Here is a 25,684-nt window from a genome sequence, read left to right as displayed (position 1 = left end):
AATTCATCTCGTGTGGCTCCTTCACCTCACTGACCTTGATTTGTGGGGACAGGAGAACGGGCAGGCTCTGCAGCCACCACCAAAGCCTGTGGCTGTCATCCTACAGCTGGTTCCTAATTCAGCTTTGTGCTTTGACTCTGGTTTCTCAGATTCCATCTGCTAAGCCCTGGTAAAACCCTACTGTTCCCCTTGGACACAGCTGCCTGTGGTCCAGTTCCTGGAGCATACAGAAATCCATCTTTTGCTACCAATGCTATATATATTGATATTTAATGCATATGGAGTAATGAAGTTTCCTCTCCTACCTTACTGTTAGGTAATTTTAGTACTGCCAGGTGTGCTTCTCAGTGTATCTGTAAGGAAGGCACTGGGGCATAAAACAGTTTTCCGCAATTATCCCACTGGCAGGGCAATTAGTGCATCTCCACTGGCCACTGCCTTTGAATCAGGAATACTTTTATTCACAAGCTGTCGCTTATTACTCTCTATCTAGTTCACAGGCAAATAAAATATGCCATCTTTCAGGATTGCATTATGGAGGGGAAATAAAAGGAGGTTTAATAGGGGAAAAAAAAAAAAGTAAAGCCTGAACAGTAGCCTAATTCTTCTGGGAGAAAATAAAATAAATACCTGCTGACAGCTCTTACCTTAATGATGTTCTTGCTTCTGTCAAAACATCAGACGCCCCATCATTTCCATTGGCATTTGCAAGGCTCTTTAAAGAGCAGAGTGTTTTGATGGATGCTCTCTTTAGTCAGAATCTCTTTCCATACCCACTGGTTTACTTGAAAAAGATCCTTTTTCCATCTGCCCCTTCTCGGAACAGCCATGAGTTTGATTAGAGAAGAGTTTGGGAGCAGGAGGAAATGAAGGGTAGACTGGAGATGTAAAATTTACTAAAGTCAAGCCTTTTTCTCCTGTAGTATAATTAGGCGGTATGTACTGCCACTACAGAATATCACTGTGATGATTAAAAAAAGGTATTTATAACCTGGACGAGCTGGCAATGGGGAGCTGGGATACGATACCGCTGCGGACATCTGCGCGTTTGACATCCTGAAACCTCCTGCGCGGAGGTGGCAGGTAGAGCAGAGGAGGTACCAATGCCCGCTTGGACATAAATAGATCTTTTCAGCGTTCAGTCCTAAACTCCTGACCAGTTCTGGCACTCTTCACAAGCATGCAGGGAGTCTGTAACTCCTTCTAGTGTTGGCTATTATCTGGATTAACGTGGGAGGCGGGAGAGGGGCTGTGTGGCTGGGATGGGGACTCTGAGTGCAGGTGTTTGCCTGGCCTGGTGAAAGAGGAGGGGGCTGGTTGTCTGTCAGGGGGAATAAACCCTTGGAGAGCTGATACCTGATGGGTCTTGGGTCCTAAGTTAATCTGAGCTCATGGAGGCAGTCACTGAAATCCTTTGAATTTGAATTTGACTCTGGTGACTTTAGCAGGTGTCACCTCTTCTCTTAGAAGGTGGTAAGTAACGGAGTCTTGTACTTCACACACTGTGTGGGCAGAGGAGGCTGAAAACACGCCGTGAGCCGTGCCCGTGCCCTTCAGAGTTCACGGGAGCTGCGACAGGGCTGTGGAAACGGGAGGAACGAGCATATGGGGCCTGAGTTGCAGGGTTGAAGTACCCAGGGCTGCCGGAGGGGCCTGTGCTGGAGTTAGGCTGGGAGCTGCCCGAGGCCGACACGGGGGCTCCAGCCGTCTCCGAGGCCGGAGTGGAAATCCCAGTGACACAGGAAGAAGCGCTGAGCCCACAGGAGTTCAGCACAACCCCAGCTACTGCCAGCTGTCAGCACCTGAGGAACTGGGAGGGCTGGAGCGTATCCGGGCGGAGCGGAGGGGAGGCAGCGGGATGCCCTCCTGAGGACTCAGCTCATCTAAAGCTCCCTCCTCCGTGTGCCTAGTGCAGGCGGGAGGAGTGTCAGGTTCAAACTTGGAGTGTATTGAGTAGTAACGTGGTTTACTTCATAGACTCTCCTTCAATAGCAGGCCCCCTAGGATACCAATCTTGTCTGTCCGTGTCTGCTTGCGAGGCAGAGAGAGGATGAAAATAGGCATTGGGTGCCTAAAACAGCGAAATTAAGAGCAATTCCCCCTCTTATCCCCCCTTATTCAGCTGATGGTGATTCCCTCTCCAGTTCCCCTTTACCCAGCTGGCAGTGGTTTGCAATTGCTTTGTCAGGTTGTGTCACCCCAGGACAGGGTGAGGAGGACTCCATCTCCCGCACGCTGGGTGCCATCTGCAGTAGGTGCGTGTTTAGCTGATTCTCCTCCTGCATTTGGTTCTTGTCATGCCTTCAGCTGCTTCCTGCGGGTAGTATAGATATCTCTATATCTATGTAAGTTGTCCATGTCTTTAGACTTGCCCAAATCTACTCCACACAGTCAGGGCTGTGCTGCAAATGTCGAGGCTTTCACAGTTCACATGTCCTGGAAGGACCAAGCACCTTATATGAAAATGATCTGCTTCTCAACTCTTAGGCAAATTTTCTTCACTGCGGGGACTGTACGGGGATGTGGAGATCAAATAGCTTGTGATATGTTATCTACTGATGAATGTATGATATAAGATGCATGCCTGGCTCCCTGAAAGTTTTCACTTAAAACAATTATTTATCAAAGGTGCTTTTTACCTTAAACACTGAGTGCTGCAGTTGTTCTAAGGTGGCTTCTAAAGAAATAGCTGGTCACGGGAAATGATTTTGTTCCTTGCTCACCTAGAGAACAGGTTTAGATTGTCCCATCACAGCTGCTGTTACCTGTCCTTGAAGTGCATCTGTAAAAGCTTCATTTTCCTTTTGTACCTCTTTAGTGCAAAAACTACCTGTATGTGTTTTTTTTTCTGCTTTTAACAAGAAAAATAAATAGTGTTGATGTTTTAGAGTGTATATGCTTGTAAAATGCACTTGTGTACCTTTTCTGGAGCTATCCACAATGTAAATCCTTTTAACACACTTTTCCTTCTTGCTGTCATTGCAAAATAATTTTCAGCAGCTGCCCCTTTGCTGCAAATTTGCAAGACTTTGCAACCTGTGCTAAAGGTTAAAGGTCTGAATCCCTCAGGGCAGTGCTTGTGAAAATGCGTATGTAATAAATGGTGTCAGCTTGTAGACATAAATGTGGAATCTGTCACGCTACTAAACACTAAAAATGAACTGTTGCTGCCATGTCAAATGGATGTTACTGCTGCTCCCCACTGCTTTATCTGTTCAGTATCTGTTTATTTTATTATTTGTGGAAATAAGGCAAGCAGTCCTTGCTTTCTGTAGATAACACTATATATAAGGACTCTGCATTCTAGAAAACAACCTATTGAACAAGCTGACCCCAAACTGCTTATTACAGACATAAATCTTGGAGTGTTCCTGCCCGTCTCTAATGCAACGTGTTAAAGGCGAGGAAAAAGCTGTGTTCTTTAGCTATGGTGAGCCCTAGAGCTGTTCATCCACGTGCTCCAGGTTCCTGCAGCAGGTCTGCGGTGTTTGGTGACCGAAGTGTCCTGTATGATGAGCATCCTCGCGTTGCACAGTGCTGGGGTGGCTGGTTATGTGCTGAGGGATGTCTAAACTTGGGTGGTGATACCCAAGCGCTGCTAGTTGTGAAGTGAGGGGGCAGGGAACCTGCAAGTCCTTTGGGAAGAGGATATCTGGCAGTTGGGTTCATATGGCCCCAAGACCAGTTTGAGAATACTTAAAATGCCTTAAAATGGTCTCTGAGAGTTACAGTGTATATTTAAGTGCCCTATTTTGCATTGGTCTATATTTAATTCTACCGAGCAAGTTGTGACTACACTGAGAGATGTTTTTTAGCAAAGAATGCAAGAATCCCAGGATTGCCAATTGATTCCTCATTGTATGCAGCTAGTAAGCGTTTTTATAAAGTTCACGCACAAGATAATGGTGCCTTTTGATTTATTTCACATTTGTGAAAGAGATGCAAATACTGTTGTTATCCATATAAAATACCTCTCAGCAAAAAAAAAAAAAAATCTTGTGTATAAACAAAACTGAGTTTGGTGTCTGGGCACTTTTAATGAAATGACAAGGAATGATTAATTCCCTGTAAGCTGACTTTGCACTGGGACATCTTTCCTTCTCTTTAATTCCAAAGACTTCGGAAGCAAGACAGGGTGCCCAGAGACAAGTAAGCTGACAGTCTGCTGCTCTTCTACCTTAGCTCTTTTTCAGGAGCTTGTTGTCCTGAGAAGGTATTAAGTTGTATATGTGCTCATCATTGGGTCTTTGATGTCTGGTTAATATGACTTATTTGGATAATGTTGATGCACAGGCTTAGCATCATAAATCTGCAGTGTAACTTCTTAGGAAAGCAGGGGAGTACAAAGCAGTGGTAAATTAATCAAGTTAAGTAATTGTAGCAGATGAATTTTTTAAAACCACAACTTTGCTGTGGCTTTCTTCCTTTCATGTGGCTACTGTAGGTTTCTCGAAGGATTTTACTGATGGAAAAAACATGTGCTGTTGTCACTAAGCATTTGAAGGAGGTACTGAACTTCAAGAATCAAAGACATGAAGGCGCTTTGTAACACGCCACTTAAGGCAAATGCACTAAAAAGATGCTTGCCAGGGCCATGTGGGACAAGTTAGCTAATTGTGAATATTAACTTGTGGACTGTGTTCTGGCCAAGCAGCGCTGACACAGCCGTGGGCGCCCGCGGGCGAGTGCCACAGGGACCCTGTGCCCTTGTCTTTGGGGCCTGTTGTCTGCTGACTTTATGCTGTAAAGGTTTTCTGAAAGCCGCTTTTGCACCATGCATTGATAACACTAGTTTGTGGTGCACAATTTAGCTTAATTCCTCTGTAATTGTTGGCTTGCATTGAATGGTGTAAAGAAATAGATATTTTTTATCTTATGTTTTCAAGAAGATTGGAGACTCTTTTTAGAGGAGTTCTTAGCAACTCACAGGTGGATGCTCAGATCTTTCTATGCCAAAATTCTTATGCCAGAAGTAGAAACAAGCTTAAAGACAAAACTGTGCATTATAGCAGTAATTATTAAGCACGTAAACAAAGCCGACATGAAAATTCTGGCTTCCTGATGATGCAATTCTTTATGAAAGCATAAAATGGACAGCCTGCTTGTGCGGGAGCGCAGTCCAAGAGCTGCAGTCGGTGGGAGCCCCCTGCGGCTTCGCTGGTGCAGAATTCTCCCCCAGCCCCAAACCTGAGGGCCCTGCTGACAGACGGGTCTCCTCGCCACGTCCCTGCTTTGGGTCGTGTGTGTCAGTGATACACGTGGGTAGTGTGGAAACAACACACGTGACTCCAGCAGGTGTACGCTGACAATGGAAATAGTTGGACAAGCAGCTTTTTCTACAGTTAGCATCATCTGAAAAATTTAAGGGTTTAAATGTTATTTCCTGTGTTTCATTTTGTGCCCATTCTGTCTGGTTATATTACCAGGTTCTGGCTCCTCTTATAAAACATTAGAAGTGCAGCCGTCTTTAGGAGATGATATCAAATGTTAATCCTGTGATTTCAGCAGGATAACAAGATAGTCTAAATAGTAAGAAATGGGCTGTAAGGACTAGAAATCAAAATTGATGCCACAGGCAGCTAGGAGTTGTAAGTTAAAATTGCAAGGAATTGTGTAATGGATTGGCAGCTAACACAGTACTTGAAATTCATTTGGCATTTACATGCACGGTAAATTCCAAACGAGCTCCTAAGAACCCAATAAAAAGGGGGAGAAAAAAAAAGTGTGTGCAAGTGTGTGGACTGCCTCTTCCTCCCTCTAACTTATATTCTCTTGGTTCTGCAATTTAATTTGCCTTTGTGTGGTCTTTTTAATGGTATGAAGCAACGATTTACATTCCTAGGTGAAGCACAGGCATTTCAGACAAGGGATCAGAATAAGTGGACTGTTGTTATCGTTGCAGCCGAAGCTTTGTGCATCCCCTGTGAATTCCCTCAATTCTACTGTCTGCTTTTTGGGGCAGCCAGCTTTTATTTGATGAATATTGGTATATCCCCAGAAAGCAGAGCCACGTATTTTATTAACAATGAAGCAAACCCGTTGCGTGGCAGATCACGTTCAGGCTGGCAGCTTATGACAGATGCGTGTGTAATTCACATTCACTGCACTCCATATTTTACTCAAACAACTTTCAATAACAGTTACACAAATAAATTAAAGTGCAGCTGTCAAGGAGATCACCAACGGGAGCTGAAGACATAGACATAATATATTAAAGAGCTGATGCCTCCTGGAAATCTTTGAAATCTGTTTTACTAGATGAAAGGAACAGATTTGTTACTACTGTTTATCTTTCTTCTCTCACTTTTAATAATGAGGAACACTTGTAATTCCAGAGGGTTTTGTTGCTGTTTTGGGACCGGTTTGGTGTTTGCCTCGTTAGTCTCAGCACACCCTTTTCTGGCTCTTTCAGCACTTCAACTCACCCAGCAGTGCAGCCCGTAACGCTTTGCTTCGCCTCCCTGCTACCTATATGTGAAGAGTTGTTGCTCAGGTGGTCCGGGCGGGTTTGGCAGTGGAATTTGTTCCTTTTCCAGTTTATCCAGCAGGTCCTTTTGTCTCCAGTCGCTTTGCAAACAGCTGGCCTCACTTGCTCAGGCTGGAAGCTGTCGGCTCTGCTCCTGCCGGGGTTTCTTAGGGAGCTGAGGCCGGTCCCAGCAGCAGCGTTCCCCACCAGGAGCATCCATTCCTGGTGCTCATCGTCTCCTGATACAGTGGGATTTAATCCAATAATCCCACCGTGGTGAGGAGTCTTGGCAGCCAGGCAGGGGTTTCTTTTCCCCAGCCCCTACTTCTCTCTCCTGGTCCCGGCAGTTTCAGACCGCGTCAGTCGGCAGAATGAGGATGCCCTGACGTTTCTCTGCGCCCAGCTCCGTGGAGCACTCGTCGTTTAAACATCTCTAGAAAGCCTTGCGTGTTTCTTTCCAACAAACAGTGTTTTTTCTTTTCCCTCCAGCCTGGCTCTAGCCACCTGTTCAACAGACTGACTTCATCAAGCTGTTTTTAATCACGTTCGTTGGACTGTGGAGCTGAGCCAGGGTCCTGCAAAGCAGCAAATGGGTTCGGAGCGGGCACGGTGCGGATGCTGCTGGAAAATAGTTCCCTCTGGTGCTGGTTCTTATCAGCTTGCCTATGAAGGATAACAAATTATCAGCATTTCAGATGACTTGGGGACAGAGGAGAAGAATCATGGGTTATTTGCTTCACAGCAGTAACTCATTTATTCTGGATTTGTACCAGCATAAACTAGAGAAGAATTAGGAAACAAGCTAAATAATCTCAGTATTTCTTTAGTAATTAACCAAGTCTAAAAGAAGCTAAGTGGATGAATGGAACAAATACGAGTGAAACGATTGAATGCTATTCATAAAAGCAGAGTACTATATCATAATCTGGATATTCCTGTTCTCGATTTGAAATGTACAACTACTTTTAAGGATCCCTTGAAATAAGGAGCTCTGTTACCAGTGCAGCAAAGAATCTAGTTTAAATAGCACTGCGAATGAATAGATTTCCCTGGTGCAAGTTCTCTGGGTAAAAAATTTGACCTGTAGCATTTCTCTCTAGCTCTTTTAAAAGACTTAATTATCTGCAACAATTTACTTCTAGTGATTTTTACTTGCATTCCAAGGAGGGAATGCGAATTTACAAGTTTGAGAAATGTTTTTTTGTGGCGCTGAAGAAAGATCTCATCAGGCATTAACTGGAGTTTATTTGGAGAGCGTAGAGTTCTGCTTGTGGAGGCGGAAAATAAATAGAAATAAAATTCAGAGGCTGAATCCTTGACTGCATATAATCAGGTCAGATCCTTTTAGATAATCACACAAGACTCTTCTCGCACATGTTTTGTGTTGCTGTTCTCCCCCACGGCTTCTGTGCTTCAGCAAAACCTTGCAGCACTGTTTCATGTTGAGAAGTATTTGCAATCCGGCTGCTTCAGCAGGTACGTGACAGGTATTACTGACAGAACAAAAAGTGAATTTTGACCCCATGCCTGATAATTATGTAGCAGGAGAATCACTTAACTCTTCTTTTTGTGCAGATGTACATGAGTATAAAAATGACAGACTATGCAGTGACTTCTCTGCTTTCAAATTGCCATCGATCTACATCAGCAGGAGCTCTGCATGTACAAAGTAACTGAGAAGTAATCCCTCGTGTGTTGTAACTTTGGTTTACGCATGTAGGGATTGCAGTGGAGGTTACATCCTCCCTGGATGGTTTGCTTGCTGGTGGAGGGGCCAGCCTCAAGGATCTGGAGTTGACTTTCCAAACTCTGGCATTTCTTTACTGAGTTTGTCTGTCCATCAGCACTTCCACTTGCAGCATAACGAACCCAAATGCTTTCTCTACGGAGTTAACAAGCAGCATCCTCATGCAAAAACATGATCATCCCGTAGGGGGGAGAGAGATAATTTGGCAAATTTTAATTTGAAACTACAGTGCAGGAAGAAAGCATCTTGCACTTAGTAGCACTCCCCAGTCCTTACGCTTACAAGAGAGTTTGTACAAGAGAGCAGCTGATTACGCTGTTGTGTGAAGTGACGACATGAGTTTTGTTGTTAGGACTACACAGTGCTTGCTAACAGGCTGGTAAGGCATTCAGGCTACTCCTGTCTTGTTGAGGGGACTGCCACCCTTTCCTTGTATGAGCTGAGCTTCATGATTCGGTGCAGCAGCTGCTTGGAGGGCGCTTCTCAGCGAGATGCTGGAGACATTAAGGTAATACCAAGATTTGCAGGTGTGTACGGGTAGAAACGTACCTAAGCCACCTCTCTCAGCTAGTAATAAATTCAACTCCCCTCGGCAGCAGCGTAGTTAATCAGTTTATGCCTCTCCCATTGCAAGCAGAGCACATGGGTGGGTTCCTATTTCCTGATGATGTTTTAGTAGGGGTAATATCACAGTCTGCAGCCTAGCTCAGCTTCTGCTGAGGTAAAATAGACAAAATATATATAAAAAAATCTTCCTACTGTTGGAGTGTGTTTTGGGTTAATAGGATTGACTCTTGAGTGTTCTTTGTTACCTTTGGAAATAGAAAGTTTGCCTCTGTTCTTTAACGGAGAAAAAAAAAAAAAAGGTTATTTGAGTTTATAATTACCTGTATAAACTTTCTGCCTGGGCAGTAGCTTGGTGTCTTTGTGTAGTACCACATTTATATATATATATTTTTTTTTGCATATTTTACACTAGACAGGGAGATTGGTATGGGATTTAAGGGTGAGCAGAAATGGCTGTGGAGCTTCAGGTCACTCTTCCTCATGTATATCTTGCTAGTCAATATGATTCCTCTTGCCACCACAAACAATGATCCTTGCCATGCTGTTATTTTCATAACCAATTAGATTACTTGCATAAATGTTTACGCGTATGACCTTAGTGACAGCAGAGTAGTTATTGGCAGCTACTTGGCTGTTTTTTCAGACTTTGTTGCATATTTGTTATGAGTAAAAGTCGGAAGTGTAGTCTTAGTGGTGAAACTCTTGAATGAAGAGTTCAGTGCAAAGCACAGTACAGCTAATTTAGGTGGTGTTAGAGTCGGTGTTTGGGAATATGTAGAAGGAATATTAAATGTCATTGATGTCCAATGATTCAGGAGTTTTTTTTTAGGCTTTTAGGTTTTGCATTCCTGCTTGCTTCCAGCTGTGGAAGGAAGAAGTTTTAAGAGCTGAATGAAGCAACGCCCTGATAGCAGCAAAGCCTGTTATTCCCTTGTGCTCACCACATTTTTCTCAGTCTGCCAAAGCAAAAATGTCATTTCAGGCAGTCCCTCCGGAAACACAAACCGACCACCCGAGGTGAGCGCCCAGCACAGCTCCTATCCGAACGTGTCGATGCTGATTCATCCGGGCTTCCTATGGAAGCTCTGATCTCAGCTGCACTCTGGCTCGGATTAACCTTGGGAATGTCTCTACCCTGGCATCCCTCCGCTCGGAGGCTTGGCCAGCTGGGTATGCTGGTCACGGTAGGGGTGCGTTGGTTGAAAGGCCCCTCGGAGCTGGTAGGGGATGTTCCTGCAGCAGGTGACTCATGGAGCTCCTCTGAGGCGGCAGCCGCGCAACAGCGCTGCAGCGTGAGCCCTGAGGGGCTCCGTCAGGCTGCCTCTCCCCCTCGTGTGATCAGTGTTTTCCACAGGAAAATAAATACTGGGAGATCTTTTTTGATTGTTTTAAATGGATCAAAAGAGCCTAAATCTGTATGTCATCACTGGCATACTCTTCTTTGTTGGGAGTCATGGCATCCACTGGCTGGAACGTGGCACTACATTAATTCTCTGGACCTGTTACCACCTATTCATCGTTATTTGCACAATTATAAAACAGCAGTTGAATACTTCCTGCAGTGAATATGAGGAGGAGTAGCCGTGAGTATTGAGTTCCTAAGGAAGAAAATCGTGTTGGTCTCCCTGGTCTCCTTGCCTGAAGCTGTCCCAGCTCTGGGTATGCAACGTGTGAGTGAGAAGACAGTTCTGCAGCGGTGCTGAAAGAGCAGAACAGATACTGCTGGGTGGGAAATCTCCCCACACTTGGGACCTTCTGCTTAAACTCCTTTCTACCTGGGGCTTCAGTTCTCCTTGCTTCTCCTCAGCTCTTCCATACATCTTTAGATGGTGGGCAGGGAGGTAAAGGACAGCAGTTTTCTAATTCTCCACTTTGCCTTAAATGAAATGAAAAATCCTGCCTCAGGCTTTTCCTGCAAACCTAGCAGGTTGCTATGGATTAAGCTCCTTAATCAATCCAGACAAGCCATTCCATGCTGCTCATCGTAGTCGATACCTCCAGTCACTTGCCATTTCAGCAGCTTGGACGCTAACGATCCCTCATTGCAGGCAGAGATGTGCCAGAAAGCAAAAGTTACTAAATAGCCACTATGGACGAAGCTATAAAATCTCATCGCCTTCATGCTTTCCCACCATCATATGCTCGTAGCGTAGCAACTGATGAAGCTGCTTGAACTTGCATTGACCTGAAATTACATGTTTCATGGTTTATGTGTTTACTCCTGCCTTTCTTATTTTTGGTGCTTGTTGAGTTTACCTACCCAGTCCCCCATGAGAGATTAGCAGTTTATTCATGCAGAACGCTGAAATAGGTTTAATAACATGGGATACATGAGCTTAAACAGCCCATGGAGTTAGAAACATGAGACAGAGCTGAAGCTGGTTGTAAATAGTTCTGGGTGGAGAGGATCTCCTTTTGGATAGGATGCGAGTGCAGTTTTCAGTAGCTTTATTACAGACTTCGAGCAGCTGTGAGAAAGGACAGGCTCCCATAGCTTGTTGCATGGTGTAGCCCTGCAGAGTTTGTTGTTAGAGAAATTACTGTAGAATGTAAATATGCAGAGATTATAATAACCTCTGTGCATCTTACTTGGGGGAAAGGCAGTGAACACAGAAGGGCTGATTCAAAACCAACAGCAGGCAACCTGGGAGACTGTTGGCATCTGCAGAGTCACAGCAGTTTCTGGTGGAGACATGGGTAGGTTTTCACGAGGCCTTTTAGGATGCTCCAGGATTTTTGTGTCCTTTGATGGAGGCTAGCTGATTTTCACTTCCCATGCTTTGTGATGTTTTCATAATTACTGCATGTCGCATGTTAAACACTACCTTGGCTTTCTTCTTAGGTCATTTGAAGGTTAACATGAAATTTTAGCATATGTATTTCTGACACAGCTGTCATCAAGGGCAAGATCCAAGTAATGAAGGAGGCAGGAGAAAAAATGACTAATTCTGTGAGAGAGTATGTTGTAAATGAGACTAGAGAAAAGGACTTGGTTGAAGAACTCAGGATTTTGTCAACAAGAAGCAGTTGGATGCTGGTTAGAGAAAGTCATGGTACTTTTTTTTTTCTTTGGTCAAACACAGAGGAAAGAGCTTTTCTCTGTGTGTATGTGATCCAGCTTGAACAGAAGGGACTAAAATGCTCCTGTCTCAGAGCCGTTTCAGTGAGAGAAAGAAATTCCTTCTTTGACAAGAATTGTAACTGTTGAGTTATTAAATCAAAGGGCATCACTGTCACCAGTCCATGTTCTGGCTGCCTTTCTGAAAGGACAGAATGTGTTGTGCTCATCTGTTCCACAGAAAAGCAAAGTCATTAACCTTAACAGGATGGTTTTGGACTGCAGCAGCTGAGTTCTGCTGCCCTCAGTGGGAGGGCACTCGGGAGCATTTGGAGAGCACAGAGAGCACTACTACTTGCTGAGCAGTTTTTTTGCCTACCTTGTTGACTTTGTAGCTTCCACCTCTATTGACTGACTTTTCTGATGCCTCAGTGTTTTGTGCTGAAGGCCAGGCACTGAGAATGCAAGGGTTGAGATGTGGAGGCATCTCACCTAAATTTGAATATAAGTCAAAGAAAGGAACAGTTTCAGGAGGCAGTTCACATTCTGTCTTAAATGTACACTTTAAGATGAGTTACACAGTTCTCTGAAATTGCTGTAAAGGGAACCTGAGATCACTCGTATGGACTTGTATGTGTAGAAGCTGTGCATTGAGAGGCAGGATAGTTCTAAGCTGTTTAAGGGTACATGAAAGATTTCTGAAAATGGAACGGTATATCACAACATTGTCATTCCATAAGCCTCTTGTTCATGGTGTTGTTTAGTAGCTATTTAGCAGCTGAAGACACCAAAAAATTATATGCTCTTTAGAAACAAGAGCCACCTGTTTATTGTCCCCAACCCTAGGGGCTGGTTGAGCTCCTGCCCACGTGTTGTGTAGGGGAGCACTTCTATCCATGTGGAAGGAGGTTGTCTCGTAGCTCTCCCAGGGTGCGAGTTTTACAAACGTCTTTAGCCCCAATACTGGAGGTTCCTGCTTATCAATATCGAGCCATTAGGGAGCCATGGGAGAGTCTCCAATTGTCGTCTTTTTTCCTCTTCTATAGTACAAGTGATGGCTCAAAGAGAAGCATTCAGTTCTAATCTGTGCGAGTTCTTGTAATAAGCTTTACAATTAGAGCACAGAGTCTTCCATCTAATTCGCTTAATTTACGCTGGTAAATGAGATGCTGTTCAACTAATCCAATGCTATTTTCTTCTTTATTAAAGAATGAAAGCATCCTCTGAAAGGCTCTGGGGGGATTCAGGCTAAAGCTTCTGAGACCCCAGCAGTATGAAAGGCTAATGAAATAGAATAGGACGGTAATTCCCGCTTGATATCTGCTGCCCCTCTCCTTTAACCTATAACACAATTACAAGAAGGGTTAGTAGGAGGTAATTGGCCCGTACCAAGTCCTTCTGGTCTCAGGGTATATCTGTACCTTTTTGTTTAATAAGATGATGTGAATAGAGATGAACTTCCTTCTTGCAGGGTTTGTTGCATGTGTCTTGCATAGATGGTTTTCAGGAATGAGCCATGAGGTTGTCTGGTGCTTTAGAGCAACTCCTGTAAGAATTACCGTTTTGTCCTCTTAAATCCACACTGCCAGTTGCTTAATTTAGAATATAGTACTTGCTGATTGGAAATATGTATTTTCACCACTTCCTAAAGCGGAAATATGTAGAGAAGATCTTGCATCTCCATCAGCCTGCATCAAGTTCCCCGTAGTACATCTGTAGGTATCTGGTATGTAAGGACACCGTTGTGAGGTGCAAAGGGAGAGTCTTCTTCAGTCTTTGACTTGTGGGGTCTTTGGGAAGGCCTGAAGACTCCCCTTTTGTCAAATAGTGTCTCTGTGGTGGCTTTGATGATGTTTGCCCTCCCTTGAGATCTGCTCCTCTTGCTTTCATTGCTGTTGTGCTGGTTCGTAGACCACTTTGCTTTGTGCTTGTGCCATTTCTTTGAGCAGTAAATGGAACCCAGAAGTTCAGACAATTGCCACAAAACAGAATTCAACCGCTGCGTTAATAACAGATAGTGTGGAACGTACTAATAAGTAATGCCAATATAAATACTGTGATTCAAAGGTGAGGCTGCTTATTGCTGACATGCAGAGCTAGGGAAGGATGGCTCTTGCATGAAAACTCTTCAGAGAGTTAAACAAATCTCAAAAAGCCAGCAATAATTACAAAAAGAGTATACAAAACAGTTCTGAAAAGATGGCAAATTCTGCTAAGAGGATGAAGATGCAGAAAATCAGGACATGGGCACTTTAGCATGATTTCCATTTTTTTTCTGAGAAATCTGCTTCTGCCTTTTTAAATGCAAATTTAAGTACCTATGTTCTCAGCAGCTCTTAAATTGTAAGTCTATGGCTATTGTGAGGAAAACTCTGCAAATGCACTTTTCTCTGTATTGTTTGTTAAACAAATAAACAACAACGACAACAAAAAACCCTCCGAGAAGGGGGGGTCCTCCTTGCCTCCAGTCCCATTCTTAGCTGCTTGGCAAGCACAGTTTCCACAGCTGCACATGTAGGATCCTGTGAGGAAAACTTACAGTTCCCATTAGGAAGGGAGTAATCAATATCAGGTTTGGAAACATAGATTCTTGCTTGTTGAGCATCTATCTTTACTAGCAACCCCTCTTGCAACCCCCAAAGAATAAATAATATTATGTATCCTCCAATCTTCTTTTCAGAGCCCATACTATATTTTGTGGATGTGTATGGAGACAGTGATCTGGAGTTTTTGGTTGTACATTTTACCATCTGGACTTGTTATCAGCAAAGAATGAATTTTTGAAAGAATCAAAGTTTTACTCGCATAAAACTCATTGCTTAAGAATTTATCCAGTTGTTTCAAGATTAAAATTTTCTTTAATGTCTTTCTCTTGTGGATTATTTCACAGAAGACAGTGAACCTAGTTGCTGGAGATTTTTCTTTCATGTTTCAGTTGTCACAGTCACAGCTGAAGGATAAGAAGTTCTCATGAAACTGGAAAAAATATTTCAGAGATCTGAATTTCCAACCTCAATTATTCTCTTTCTTTATTTTCCTTTATTATTTTTGAAGTGTCAAGTGTGTTCTTCATACAGTTGACCTGTGGAATTCCTTGCCAAGTGATGACACAGATGTTAAAAGATTACTTTAGGAGTTTCAGGAAGTCCTTAAGCTGGAAATATTTAGCATATCATATGGAAACTTAGTGTGTAATTGCCCTGTTCTTGCAGTCTTCCCTAGATCTACACTCGTGGAAGCTACTTTAGAGATGATACTGATCTTGGTGAAGCTTTGGTCTCACCAGGTGCAGCTGCTCTTATGTTCCTACGTACTCTGTTTCTATGAACCAATCCATCTTACCTTAATAAACCGTACAAGATGGGGAAATCATATCCAATACCGCATCCAACAGTTACACTAACTGGGCCTAAAAGACTCAGCTGGTTTCCCTTTGTTTTTTCTCTTGGAAGAGTAGCTGCCTCTCTCCCTGTTTAGAGAGCAGTAAAAATTCAAATATTCAGTTCTTTAATCTTGAACCTCGGAATGGTTGAGGCTGGAAGGGACCTCTGGAGATCCCACCCTCAGCTCAAACAGGGTCACCTCCCGCAGGTTGTCTAGGGCCCCATCCAGGGCTTCTGAACCCCTTCGGGGATGGAGGCTCCCCAGCCCCTCTGGGCAGCTGCTCGGACACGCAGATCATCCTCCTGCCTCACACGCTGTGGTGAAATTTCAAAACAAACCAGCCCCCACCTTTAGCAATTTGACAGGTAACATTTTTCACCACATTTCGGAAGTCAGAGATGCTGGTAGAAAAGACCATTTCCAAGACTCATTTTCATATCTTGGATATTCATTGGTTTTTAGACAATTTTGCTGACAGTTCGTTTTTGACATCCCAGACAGCTCTAGAATATTTGTAGAGGTGCTGGGGAAGGACCATGTTCTTCTTTGACAGGCTGTGTTGGTGGGACTTCAGCCTTCTTTTGCAAAGATTTTATATAGTTGTCTCTCAGCTGTGCTTTTTCCAGCTTCATAATCAGGCATTTTTTTTTTAGTTTAGAGTTCATTGCTTTAAATCTCCCATAGGAATATTTTTAAACAGGCATTGGAGAAGGCTTTGCTGGGGGCTTTACACTAGGTGAAATTTGTCTCCCTTGTCTTTATAAGGTCGTATTGGCTAAACCTCAAAGTTTGTGTTTCTTCATGTCTTGTATTTAAAGCAAAGCTAAATACAAACGTAAGAGGAGTTAGGCTTTGTAAAACTAAAAAGTTTAGGATCTGTCTGCTCTGCATACCGAGACAAGTTAGAAATACCACTAGATAAGGTAGCTCTAGTACCGGTGTGACATGATGCTGCAGTTTATCTGCTTCGTGTTGCAGAGCTCAGACATCCCCTCAGCCTCAGGCAGGGTTTGCTCTGACATTGCATCGTCTGTTGCAATAACAATCAAAAATACGCATTTGAGAAAGTTAAATAAACCCTCCAGTTTGAGCCTAAAATAAGAAGAGGTATCAACTCTCCACAGCTTTGTGAGATTGGATCACTGTCACAGAAAGATGGGAACCCAAAACGCCAGGGCTGAAACACCTTTAGTTTCACAATAAAGCTTGAACCTTTTGCCAAGATGAGGACCTTGCTGTGAGAGTCACTGTGCTGATCCATACCAGGTCAATAAAATAATAATACTTCCATTCCACAGGTGAAGACTGTGTTTTACTTTCCACATTTGTGGCTGACCTGGAACTTCCAGGTTGGCTATGAATCATAGGTTGTCTACCCACAAAAGTAATTGTAAGTAGAAATAATTGCTAAGGCATTAATGTAAGAATTGAATGAATCTGGATGGTCACTGGGTGTTTTATTTAAGCATTTGCTTCTCTCTCCTTGTTCTCCTTATGTTCCTTATCCCTAAGGTTTCTTAGTCCTTTCCATGTTCCAGTGAAACTTGCCATTTTTGTGGATTCTGGGTAATTCATCATCTGAAAAGATGGTACAGATCTAATTATGTATGAGCAGTGTTCATCTAAAACCGTATAAACTTTTAAGATTAACCCAACTTCAAGAACAGAGACAAAATTAATACAATTGACAATGACTGAAAGATTTAAATACCTCTTTAATCATCCAAATGGATGTTATCTAAGAGGAGGAGTATCTCCTTAGAGAACTGAAGCAAAGGGTCTCTGTGTTTATTACCTGGTAGTGGAATCCATACCTTTAACTATCTGGTTAAATTAGGACTGAACATGATTCTTGCAGCTCTATTTTCATGCATCTTTCACCGTGCCTGCTGCTTCATCATATGCTGTTGCCCAAAGGGGGGACGTTCATCCGTAGTTCTACAACTTGAGCTTCCATCTTGAATGCTCTTGTAGGCAGGAGTTTTACCTGGAAGCAGGTGAATTGGACAGAAGTTGATTTAAAAAAAAATCATAAAGATTAGTACTCAAGACAACAATCTTAATGCACTCCTGGGTGTATTTCCAGGATGAAACTCTTGGCTGAATGGGGAATATTTGTCACACAATTTTCACACTTGGATGGTAGACAATCTAATACATTTCTTAGCTGCTTAGGCATGTAAGCTCTCCTGAAACCTTTCACAGGGGTTCCAACGCCTACTGAAGAGAGGATTGCAGTTACTTTCTCCATAGTAGCCAAAATCCAAATGACATTTTGTATTTTTCTCAGGAGCTCTGGTTCCTTGCAGGACTTCCAAACAGCAGCAAAGCCACCACCAAGGACAGACAGGCCAGCTGCATCCTGTCATGCTTCTAATGGGCTTGCTGATTTTCTGCAGCATACCATTTTCTTGCTAATAGTGCATCATCTTTATGGGGAAAAAATAATGCTGAGAACATGACACAAATGAATAATTCATCTTCCATAATGCATTTTCCTTCTTGCTAGTTTAGCAAATCAGAGTTTAGCAGACTTTTATTGTCATTTTGTTTTTTTGTTTTATTTTGCCTTCCCCCCCCCCCCTTTTCTTGCTATTTTACACAGAATTACAGATCTCTGGAGAACTCGATGTAGAAAATAACTTCTTGTCTCACATCTGCTTCACCTGTGCTTTGTCCAGCAGGGTTTTATCACTGAGCTCCCTGTCCCTCTTTTTTGAGCCTGCTCTTCCATGCTCTAATAGCTGTTGCATTGCTTAGAAATGGCATGTAGAAGTATTCCAAGTATTTATGTAATCTTTCCGTGTCCTTCAGGGTGGTTTTGTGTTCCCAGGCTGTTTGCACTGCTGTCGGGGTCCAGCTAAAGCTCTAACCCTGTTCTGCCTTCACAGCTGTGCCCTGCACCTGGATTTCCTCTTGCAGTGGGAGAAGGCAGCCCTGCCTTGAATTGACAGCCTAGCTGGACTTGCTTTGCACATCTGGTTAAGTTAGATAATTTAAAAATTAAATAAGATCTACTTATTTATTTGATTAAATAAGGTCTCCTTACATTTTTTGGATCTTGTAGTATATAGGTCCTTCTCGTCCACTAGTTTCTCTTATGTGACTGGAGGAAGAGGGGGTGAGGCTGGAAGGGAGCAACTGGCTGGATGGAGCTTGCAGTATGAAATACTGTCTGGATTAAATGGGGCTTAAAATACGGGTGATTGCAATTACATATGTACAACCCCAAGCTGTCACCAGGTTTATTTAATCAAGATCACATAGAGATTTTAATCAAAATAGTGAGCTCATAACGTCAGGCTGGTCATCTGTAACTGACAAGTGTATTTAGTTACAGAGGCCAAAAATGTTCCCTGTGTGTGTGCTGGTTTTGCTAAATAATGAGTAGTTTGTTTAAATCACTGGCAACAGTTTGGCACTGAGTGATATTAAAGACTTGCTCCTTGTCCAGTATTTGCTAATAAAAAGGAGCTTGTTGTTTCAGTGATGCAGGAGTAAGGAGACATCTATTTTTTTTATTTACTTAAAAGGACATAAAAACACACAAAAGCAAAGTAAGGGAAAACTACTCTGACTTTTGATAATTTGGCTTAGATATGGCATAAAATCCAGAAAGAAATCAACAATATTGGTTGTCTCCTTAATCGAAATCAGTTTGGCAATTTTAGTTTCTAAACTTGCTTAAAAGCTGTTCAAAAGACAAGGCTTTGGACACGGTGTGACTTGTGAGATGTCATTTTTGCGCCGGGAATAAAAATCGCTTAAGTCTATTTTCTAATTTCCTTGCAAGTAATAAATCGTTTGTGATGGATAATGATCAGGTTTTAATGAAAAGGTATCAACCTGCATTGCTTGAAACCAGTTTTCTTGGAAAAATAGTCTTGGCAAGTCAAAACTTAATCAGTCTGACGTTTTGTATCAGAAAAAGTTCTGCCTAGAGCCATAGGAACAGTGCTGCAACAAGGCAGCAACGAAATTTCCTCCAAAACCCTAGCTCTTGATGCAGCTTTGCTTGTGTTGCATATCTGACTTTCTTCCTCTAGTTAATGGTACATAACTACTGTAATCAAGCTCTGTGAGACAGCATTTGTCGGAGTGCAATCTGTTAGCCAGTGAAAATAAGATTAACTAACATTTCAGCTGATCATTTTGTCCATTAATGGTTTCCTGCTGTCGCTTCCCTTCATAGAGCAGCTGCAAGGCCACTTCTGGGTGGAGGTTCCCTGCTCCTCTCCTCCCGTGGTGCCCACACTCCTTTCCTTCGTGTTTCTGTGTCCGGGGTTCTTCCAGCTTTCCGGTCTCTTTGAGGACTCACCCAGGGGCATGGGCTAACTCTTGTACAGCTCTAAAATTTATAGCATGTCGTAACATTTATGACTTTTATAGGATCCTTCTGCAAGGGCTACGTCCTCTCTTGTTGCCTTAATATCACAAGAGAACAGAATTTGTGTATCCTCTGGGCAGAGGGCAAACCCAAGCAGTGTGTGAAGCAGGGAAAGCTGCATGAGATTGGAGAAACTGCTCATAATCTTGCACAGTTCAATTCAGATTTTCAAAACCACAAGGCACACAAAGTTCATATGGCTTCCAATACCCGTTATTTATATATTGCCTTTAAAAAACAAAGCAAACAGTCAAAAAGAAAGCAGAAAGCAAAACTTGAGCAGGCAGCCAGACCTCCGCAGACTTTTTGTGGCTCTTCTCCAAGGATATAGCGGAGGTGTCTTCCTTGGGCTTGCTTCTCTCTGTATCACAGAAGGGATGTCACGCAGGGATCGCTCTGGCTTTTTCCAGGTTGTCTTTCAGTCTCGTGTGGATTTTACTGCAATAGCTTTGCTGTGAAGTTAAGCAAACTTTGCCACTGGACATAGCAGGGTATAAAATCGATTTTAGCTGTCTCCTATCTCTGATAGCACCATGTGAAAGTCCCTAGTGTTCAAATTTACCAATATCTTGGTATTTTTGTGGTATGTGTTTCAGAATTGGTAATGCTTTTTTCTCCTCTGCTTCCACTCTGAGGGCATTGAATTTTTTGTACAAATACAAGAAGCCAAATTCTTTTCGGTAATGTATTAAACTGTTAGGAAAGGTTTGGTAAATGACAGGAGAAACTGTCTCTGTAACAAGTTTTTGGCACAGCTTCACTGTGGCTGCATAATAAAAATTTGATCTTTTTGCTCAAACCTCTCGCGATTTCTTTCTGCCTACAGAACCCCCAACGCCTATTGCCCCTCCGGAGCTGCTGGCGGTCGGAGCCACCTACCTGTGGATCAAGCCCAACGCCAACTCCATCATCGGAGACGGGCCCATCATCCTGAAAGAGGTGGAGTATCGGACGACCACCGGGAATTGGGCGGAAACGCACATTGTGGACTCCCCGAATTACAAACTGTGGCACCTGGATCCCGATGTGGAGTATGAGATCCGAGTGCTGCTCACGCGCCCCGGAGAAGGAGGCACCGGGCCCCCGGGCCCACCGCTCACAACCAGAACCAAATGTGCAGGTAGGGCTTCTGCTTCCTACGCCGTGACGAGGCTTGGGCTCGCTCGCTGGTGCATTAACTGGTGTAGAAGTGTTTCTACAGAGATTTAAATTTGCAGTAAGATCTGTGACATGTCCTGGGATGTGTTACTTGACTTTCTCGTTTTCTGTAGGCAACTCCTTGAGGCTTGTTTTTATGCATGGAGTATATTTGCTTGCCAGATTTCTGGAGACAGTGTTTTACTGCTTTCTGTTGCAGTGGCCAAGCCAGGGACTAGGTTTCAGCCAATTCTCTAGGAGACAAATTGATGCTAAAACTGCCTGTTGTCAGATTGTTGCCATATGAGAGCATAACAGGTTATATGTTGTTCTTGAGTAGTCAGGCAGTGTTCCCCATTAACAAATTGACAGTGCTGTTAATTGTGTTGAAGTGGTAAGCGTGAAGTTGTTAAAATATACTTTTTGTATCTGTTTGGTTCTGATTTCTCTCATTTCTGACAAAGAAAAGGAGCACTGTGCAGTGCCTTCCCTTTGTCTTTTAGTTTGGAGCAGATCAATTTTGATCTTTCAACTTTCTAAACCACATTTGCTTTTACTGGAAAAACTAAAGGATCGTGTTCCCTCGCTTCTTTTTCAAATATGTTGTCTATTCATGCTGTTTTCATACAGTAGTCTTGAGGCATTAAGGCAAATCAAGCTCTTTGCATTGCAGGAGAATGAACTAAGCAATTTACTACCTAGCAGTTCTGCCAAACAGCCGTTGTCTTCTCAAGGTTTGCACTTTTGCAATTTTTGCAAGACTGTTATTGTGATTTGAACAAAGGACAGAGCCTGAAAGATTGCTCTCCCCTTTCATTTCCTCCCCATAAATAAGAGGTTTACAGCAAACAGACTTAAGTAGTGGGTAACTTACACAAAAGCATTCTCGTTCAAGCTGCTCTTTCTGAACAAACAGCAAGTTTGAAGTGTGAAAGTGACTGAGAGTGCAGCAAAACCAGCCCAACTCCTTCCTGGGCCAGGGCTTAGTGCTGCATTAGCAATCTTCACACGCTGGCTTAACATGGGAACCCCCAGCACTCTCTTCCCTTGCTAAGAGGGGAAGCCCAGCGAGTAAAGAGTGCTCAGAGCGAGGGCAGGAAAGTCATTGCTGCCATCCCTTTTTGGTGTGGGTTATTAAACAGCCAATATCTGCTGTCTTTTTGAGAAGAACTGTTTAAAAAACAATAATTCACAAGGATCTGGCCTGTAACTGTGTTTTGGTCAGCATTTGCCCATTGGTACAGGCAGATCTTGGAGGCTTTCCTGCAGTGACACTTCTCTGCTGCCCTGTTTGGACACCTGGCACGTGCTCCTCTACTCGTCTTCTGGCTGGCTCCCCGTCCACTCAGCACTGGAATTGTGGTCTGTAACCTTCAGTGAAAACAACTGCATGAGACCCTGAGGAATGACAGAGCAGGAAAGAAGAGGTTTGAGTTTGAGCCCAGTGCTGATCTTGGAAAAACGTTACTCTGTCCTGCTCCAAAATGAGCACCCACAAGCTCCTGAGGCTGCACCAAGAGATGCACCGTTCTGCACAGCAGCAGGGCTGTGTCTTGTGTAGCAGATCTGAGAAGGGCAGAGCATTGTATCCTGTGTCCTGCCACTTGCTTGTAGTCCCTCTTGCACTCACGGCCTTGGAAAGGAGCAGCAGCTTTACACTATAATGGACATGATTTGTGTTTGGACATGGCTTGGCCTGTCACTGTGTGCTTGCACGTGCAAAGTGGCTCTGCCAAGGGATGGTCTGTGCAGGCATTGGGGCTTTGGCCCTTGCTCGTCTTAACTGTGAAGGTCCATGCAGCTTCCTGCATAGTTTTTAGTTAAATCTGGAGGTCAAAGAGGGGGGTTGGCTCTGTGCTGGATGATGCTTGTAATGCATCCCGGGTTGCTGCGTTTTCTTGCTTTGCCTGGGAATTGACTGACATCGTGAAAGATGATGTGCATAGTGTGGCCAGTTTGGCTAGCAGTGCCACTCACTGTTTTCCATCCTAATTTACTAACAAAAATCAAACCGGGGAGGCCGTTCTATTCGTGTTAATTGTCACGCAGAGCTCGTGGAGATGGATGGTGGCAGCGTTCGTGCTTGGGTTACGGCATCAGGCGAGAGCAGCGGTAACGACCTTCATCTAAGTGTGGTCTGGAAGGAAGGGGCTTACCCATTTCCACAGTAGTGCAGCTTCTTCAGAAGGCCAACAGAAATGATAGACAAGAAAATGTTAATCATTATCCCAATTTTCCTGTGTGGTGGTAGAACACCTTAAAAATATTCTATTTCTAGTATAATTACATGAAACTTCACAGTCAAGATTTACAAAAGCCTAGTGAGTTAACAAAGCAACACTACTGCCTTCATTTTCCTTCATGTGCCTAATGAATAGCATCGGTTTAAATTGACTTTATTTTTGCTTTTTTGTTTTTTTTCTTGTTTTTAATAGTTTCTGGTGAGTGATGACGCTTGTGCTTAAAGGGCTCGCAGATGGCAAAGCTGAATGCAGAAGTGGTAATGAAGAGCATCATCTATGCTGGAAAAAAAGTATTTTGCGTAGTTATCCCAGGGAGACCTTACAATGCAGTAGTTGTTCTCGGCTCTGGATTGGGGCAGGGATTGAGAGGGACAGGGTTTGTCTTCTGCAGTTCTCCAAGCTCCAGAGGCTGCTCCATGGAGCTGCCGTTGTGTGTGGAGAGGCTCCAAACCGCTGGGGATGCGTTGGGCTTTCCACAGGATGTCATTGCAAGACTTTGTTTATGTTTCATCTCATAAATGATGCTGAAAATGAAGTCTCAGCTTGCCTCTTCACTAAGAAAAGCCAGAAAACGTGGCAAAAGCCATCTTTACAGAGGAGTGATGGATTATTATTATTTCCCCGCCCCGTCATAGAAGGTGACTTGGGGCAGGAAAAGGTAGTGATCTTGCGGCCCAAAGTAGAAGCCTATCAGTTAGGATGAAGAGTTGCCTAACAGGGAATGGAGAGAAGAGAGAGCAACGGCCTCAGGTTAATTCCAGAAACAGTTTTGATAGCAGCTAAAGGGAAGGAAAATACAAAATTGTATATTTCACCCCAAAATACTTGGGGGAAGAGAACAGAACTACATAATGTGTCTTTACTCAGTTCCTTGTCCTGTTCTGTTCAACATCATCTTCTGGGTGTGGGTTTTACAGCTTTGTGCAAGAGGTAGTTCTTTGGGAAACTGTGATTTGGGAAGGCCGGGATTTGCTTTTCTTCCCTGCTCACCTTTCTTCTCGGGATTTTTTTTTTCCTTCTTTTCCGCCTCCTTTTCAGTTGCCAAGCACAAGAGCCTAGGCAAGGAGTCTCTTTGTCCTCTTGCAAATGAGGCCGCTCTTGTGAAAAACCGCCTCCTTTGAAAAGGGTTTACCTTCAAGCTGGAAGAACCTGCATGAAAAGCAAGGCCAAAGAGTAACATTTAAATGGATATGAATAATGGACAGAGGGTTTTTTTTTTATCATTTTTTTCCTAATAATTCTTAGACCCAGTTAAAATAATAGCTGTAAAAAGCTATGATGAGCAATAACCTCTCAGCTTCAGGCGAAGAGCAGCAGGAGAGGGAGCAGGTTGAGTAACCCAGGGGCTCCAACAGAGGAAACCTGATGGTCTGTTTGATGATCCGGCTTAAGGAAGAAAATAATTACGTCTCGATATGAAAGATTTCACGTGGCTCCTTTGGCGAGCGCCTTTGGAGCTACGTGTGCGAGAGGGGACTATTCAGCAGGAGGATGTCATCACACTCCCGGAGAAAGGAGCAGTTGTAAAGATCAATACTCAATTTTTGTTCTTAGGCTAGGGAAATAAAAGCTAATCTCGAACAATGTGATTGAAACACTTCTCTCAAAAGTAGTCACATAAAGCAACCCAGATACATGCAAAGAAGTTGGTATTTTCCAAGCTTGCTCAGACGCTGCTGAGGAGCTTTTTCTTTGCAGGTAATAGGAGCAAGGCACACTGCTGCCACAGCATCTTGCTAAATTTATAAGTAACGAGCAACTTTTGGCAATTTGATGGTGGTCAATGTTCATGTTTTAGGGAAATGTTTTTCTAGCTTGGCTGCTCTGTTACAAATGAGTGCAGTGGAACCACGGAGGTGGTTGCTGACCGCGCCGTGAAACGCACTGCAACATCACTGTATAATTAGCTCTAACAGGGGAAGTCAGTGTAGCTTTTAAAACCTTCATCTTCTACACCTGTAAATGCTCCCAGCTGCAAATGTAGACTCTCACCTAGTAAACATGCATGCACTTAAAAAAAAAAAGAGCCTTGCCAGGGCTTTGGGTTTTCCTGGGAAGCCCGCAGGGAGCTGCTGGCCTCCCTAGCGGCGGGGACCCCGGCTCCTGCAGCGCCTGGTGTTAGTTTTTGCCTTCTAGGTGAATTCCCTGGATTCCTCGAGCGCGGGGCTGTTTTATCCGGGCCCCGACGTTCCCGAGGGATGCGGCCCTCGGTGGCACCGTCGCCGCCGCGGCTGGACGTGTGCGGCCCGCGACGCCGCTGGCGCCGGAGCTTGTCCTCGACCAGCTTGCCTGGTACCTTTAGCTTTCATTGAGGATTGAAGCTCTGCTTTCGTTCGGCCTCCGCAGCCTGTGGCATGTCAGCTAGGGAGATAAGACTTCAGAGTTAAGAAAAATATATATGATAGTCCTTCTTTTTGATCTCTGATCCCCAAATTGTGCTTGGAAATACAGCCTGGCAGCTATGTCGAAAGATAGGGGCTTCATCTATATCATATCCTAGGGGCTTAAGTGCCTTTACATGCAGGATGATAGTTTTCCCCATCACACTGGTTAGACAGATAGCAAATGTGTCCTGATTTTCTCCTTCATCCATGCCCTCTCCCTGCTTCTGTATATTTTTGGGAATGGGTAGACAGCACCTACCCTTTAGGTACCAAGGGAGGGAAAAGGTGCAGTATTTCTTACATGCATTTTG

At 43.6% G+C, this 25,684-nt stretch overlaps 1 protein-coding gene across 1 annotated transcript in view; it reads left to right on the top strand.

The window, feature by feature from the left end:
• PTPRT (protein tyrosine phosphatase receptor type T) overlaps window positions 1–25,684 on the top strand; it is a 396,902-nt gene that overhangs the window by 178,562 nt on the left and 192,656 nt on the right. Inside the window, exon 7 of the mRNA XM_088538697.1 lies at window positions 20,436–20,729. Coding sequence (XP_088394823.1) covers window positions 20,436–20,729 — 294 coding nt within the window. The remainder of the gene's footprint in view (window positions 1–20,435; window positions 20,730–25,684) is intronic.

Source organism: Tinamus guttatus, unplaced genomic scaffold (genome assembly GCF_059628265.1).
Source record: "Tinamus guttatus ecotype Peru unplaced genomic scaffold, ASM5962826v1 Tinamus_guttatus_pri_ptg001150l, whole genome shotgun sequence".
Taxonomy (NCBI): Eukaryota; Metazoa; Chordata; class Aves; order Tinamiformes; family Tinamidae; genus Tinamus; species Tinamus guttatus.
This window is presented reverse-complemented; position numbering and strand designations above follow the sequence as displayed.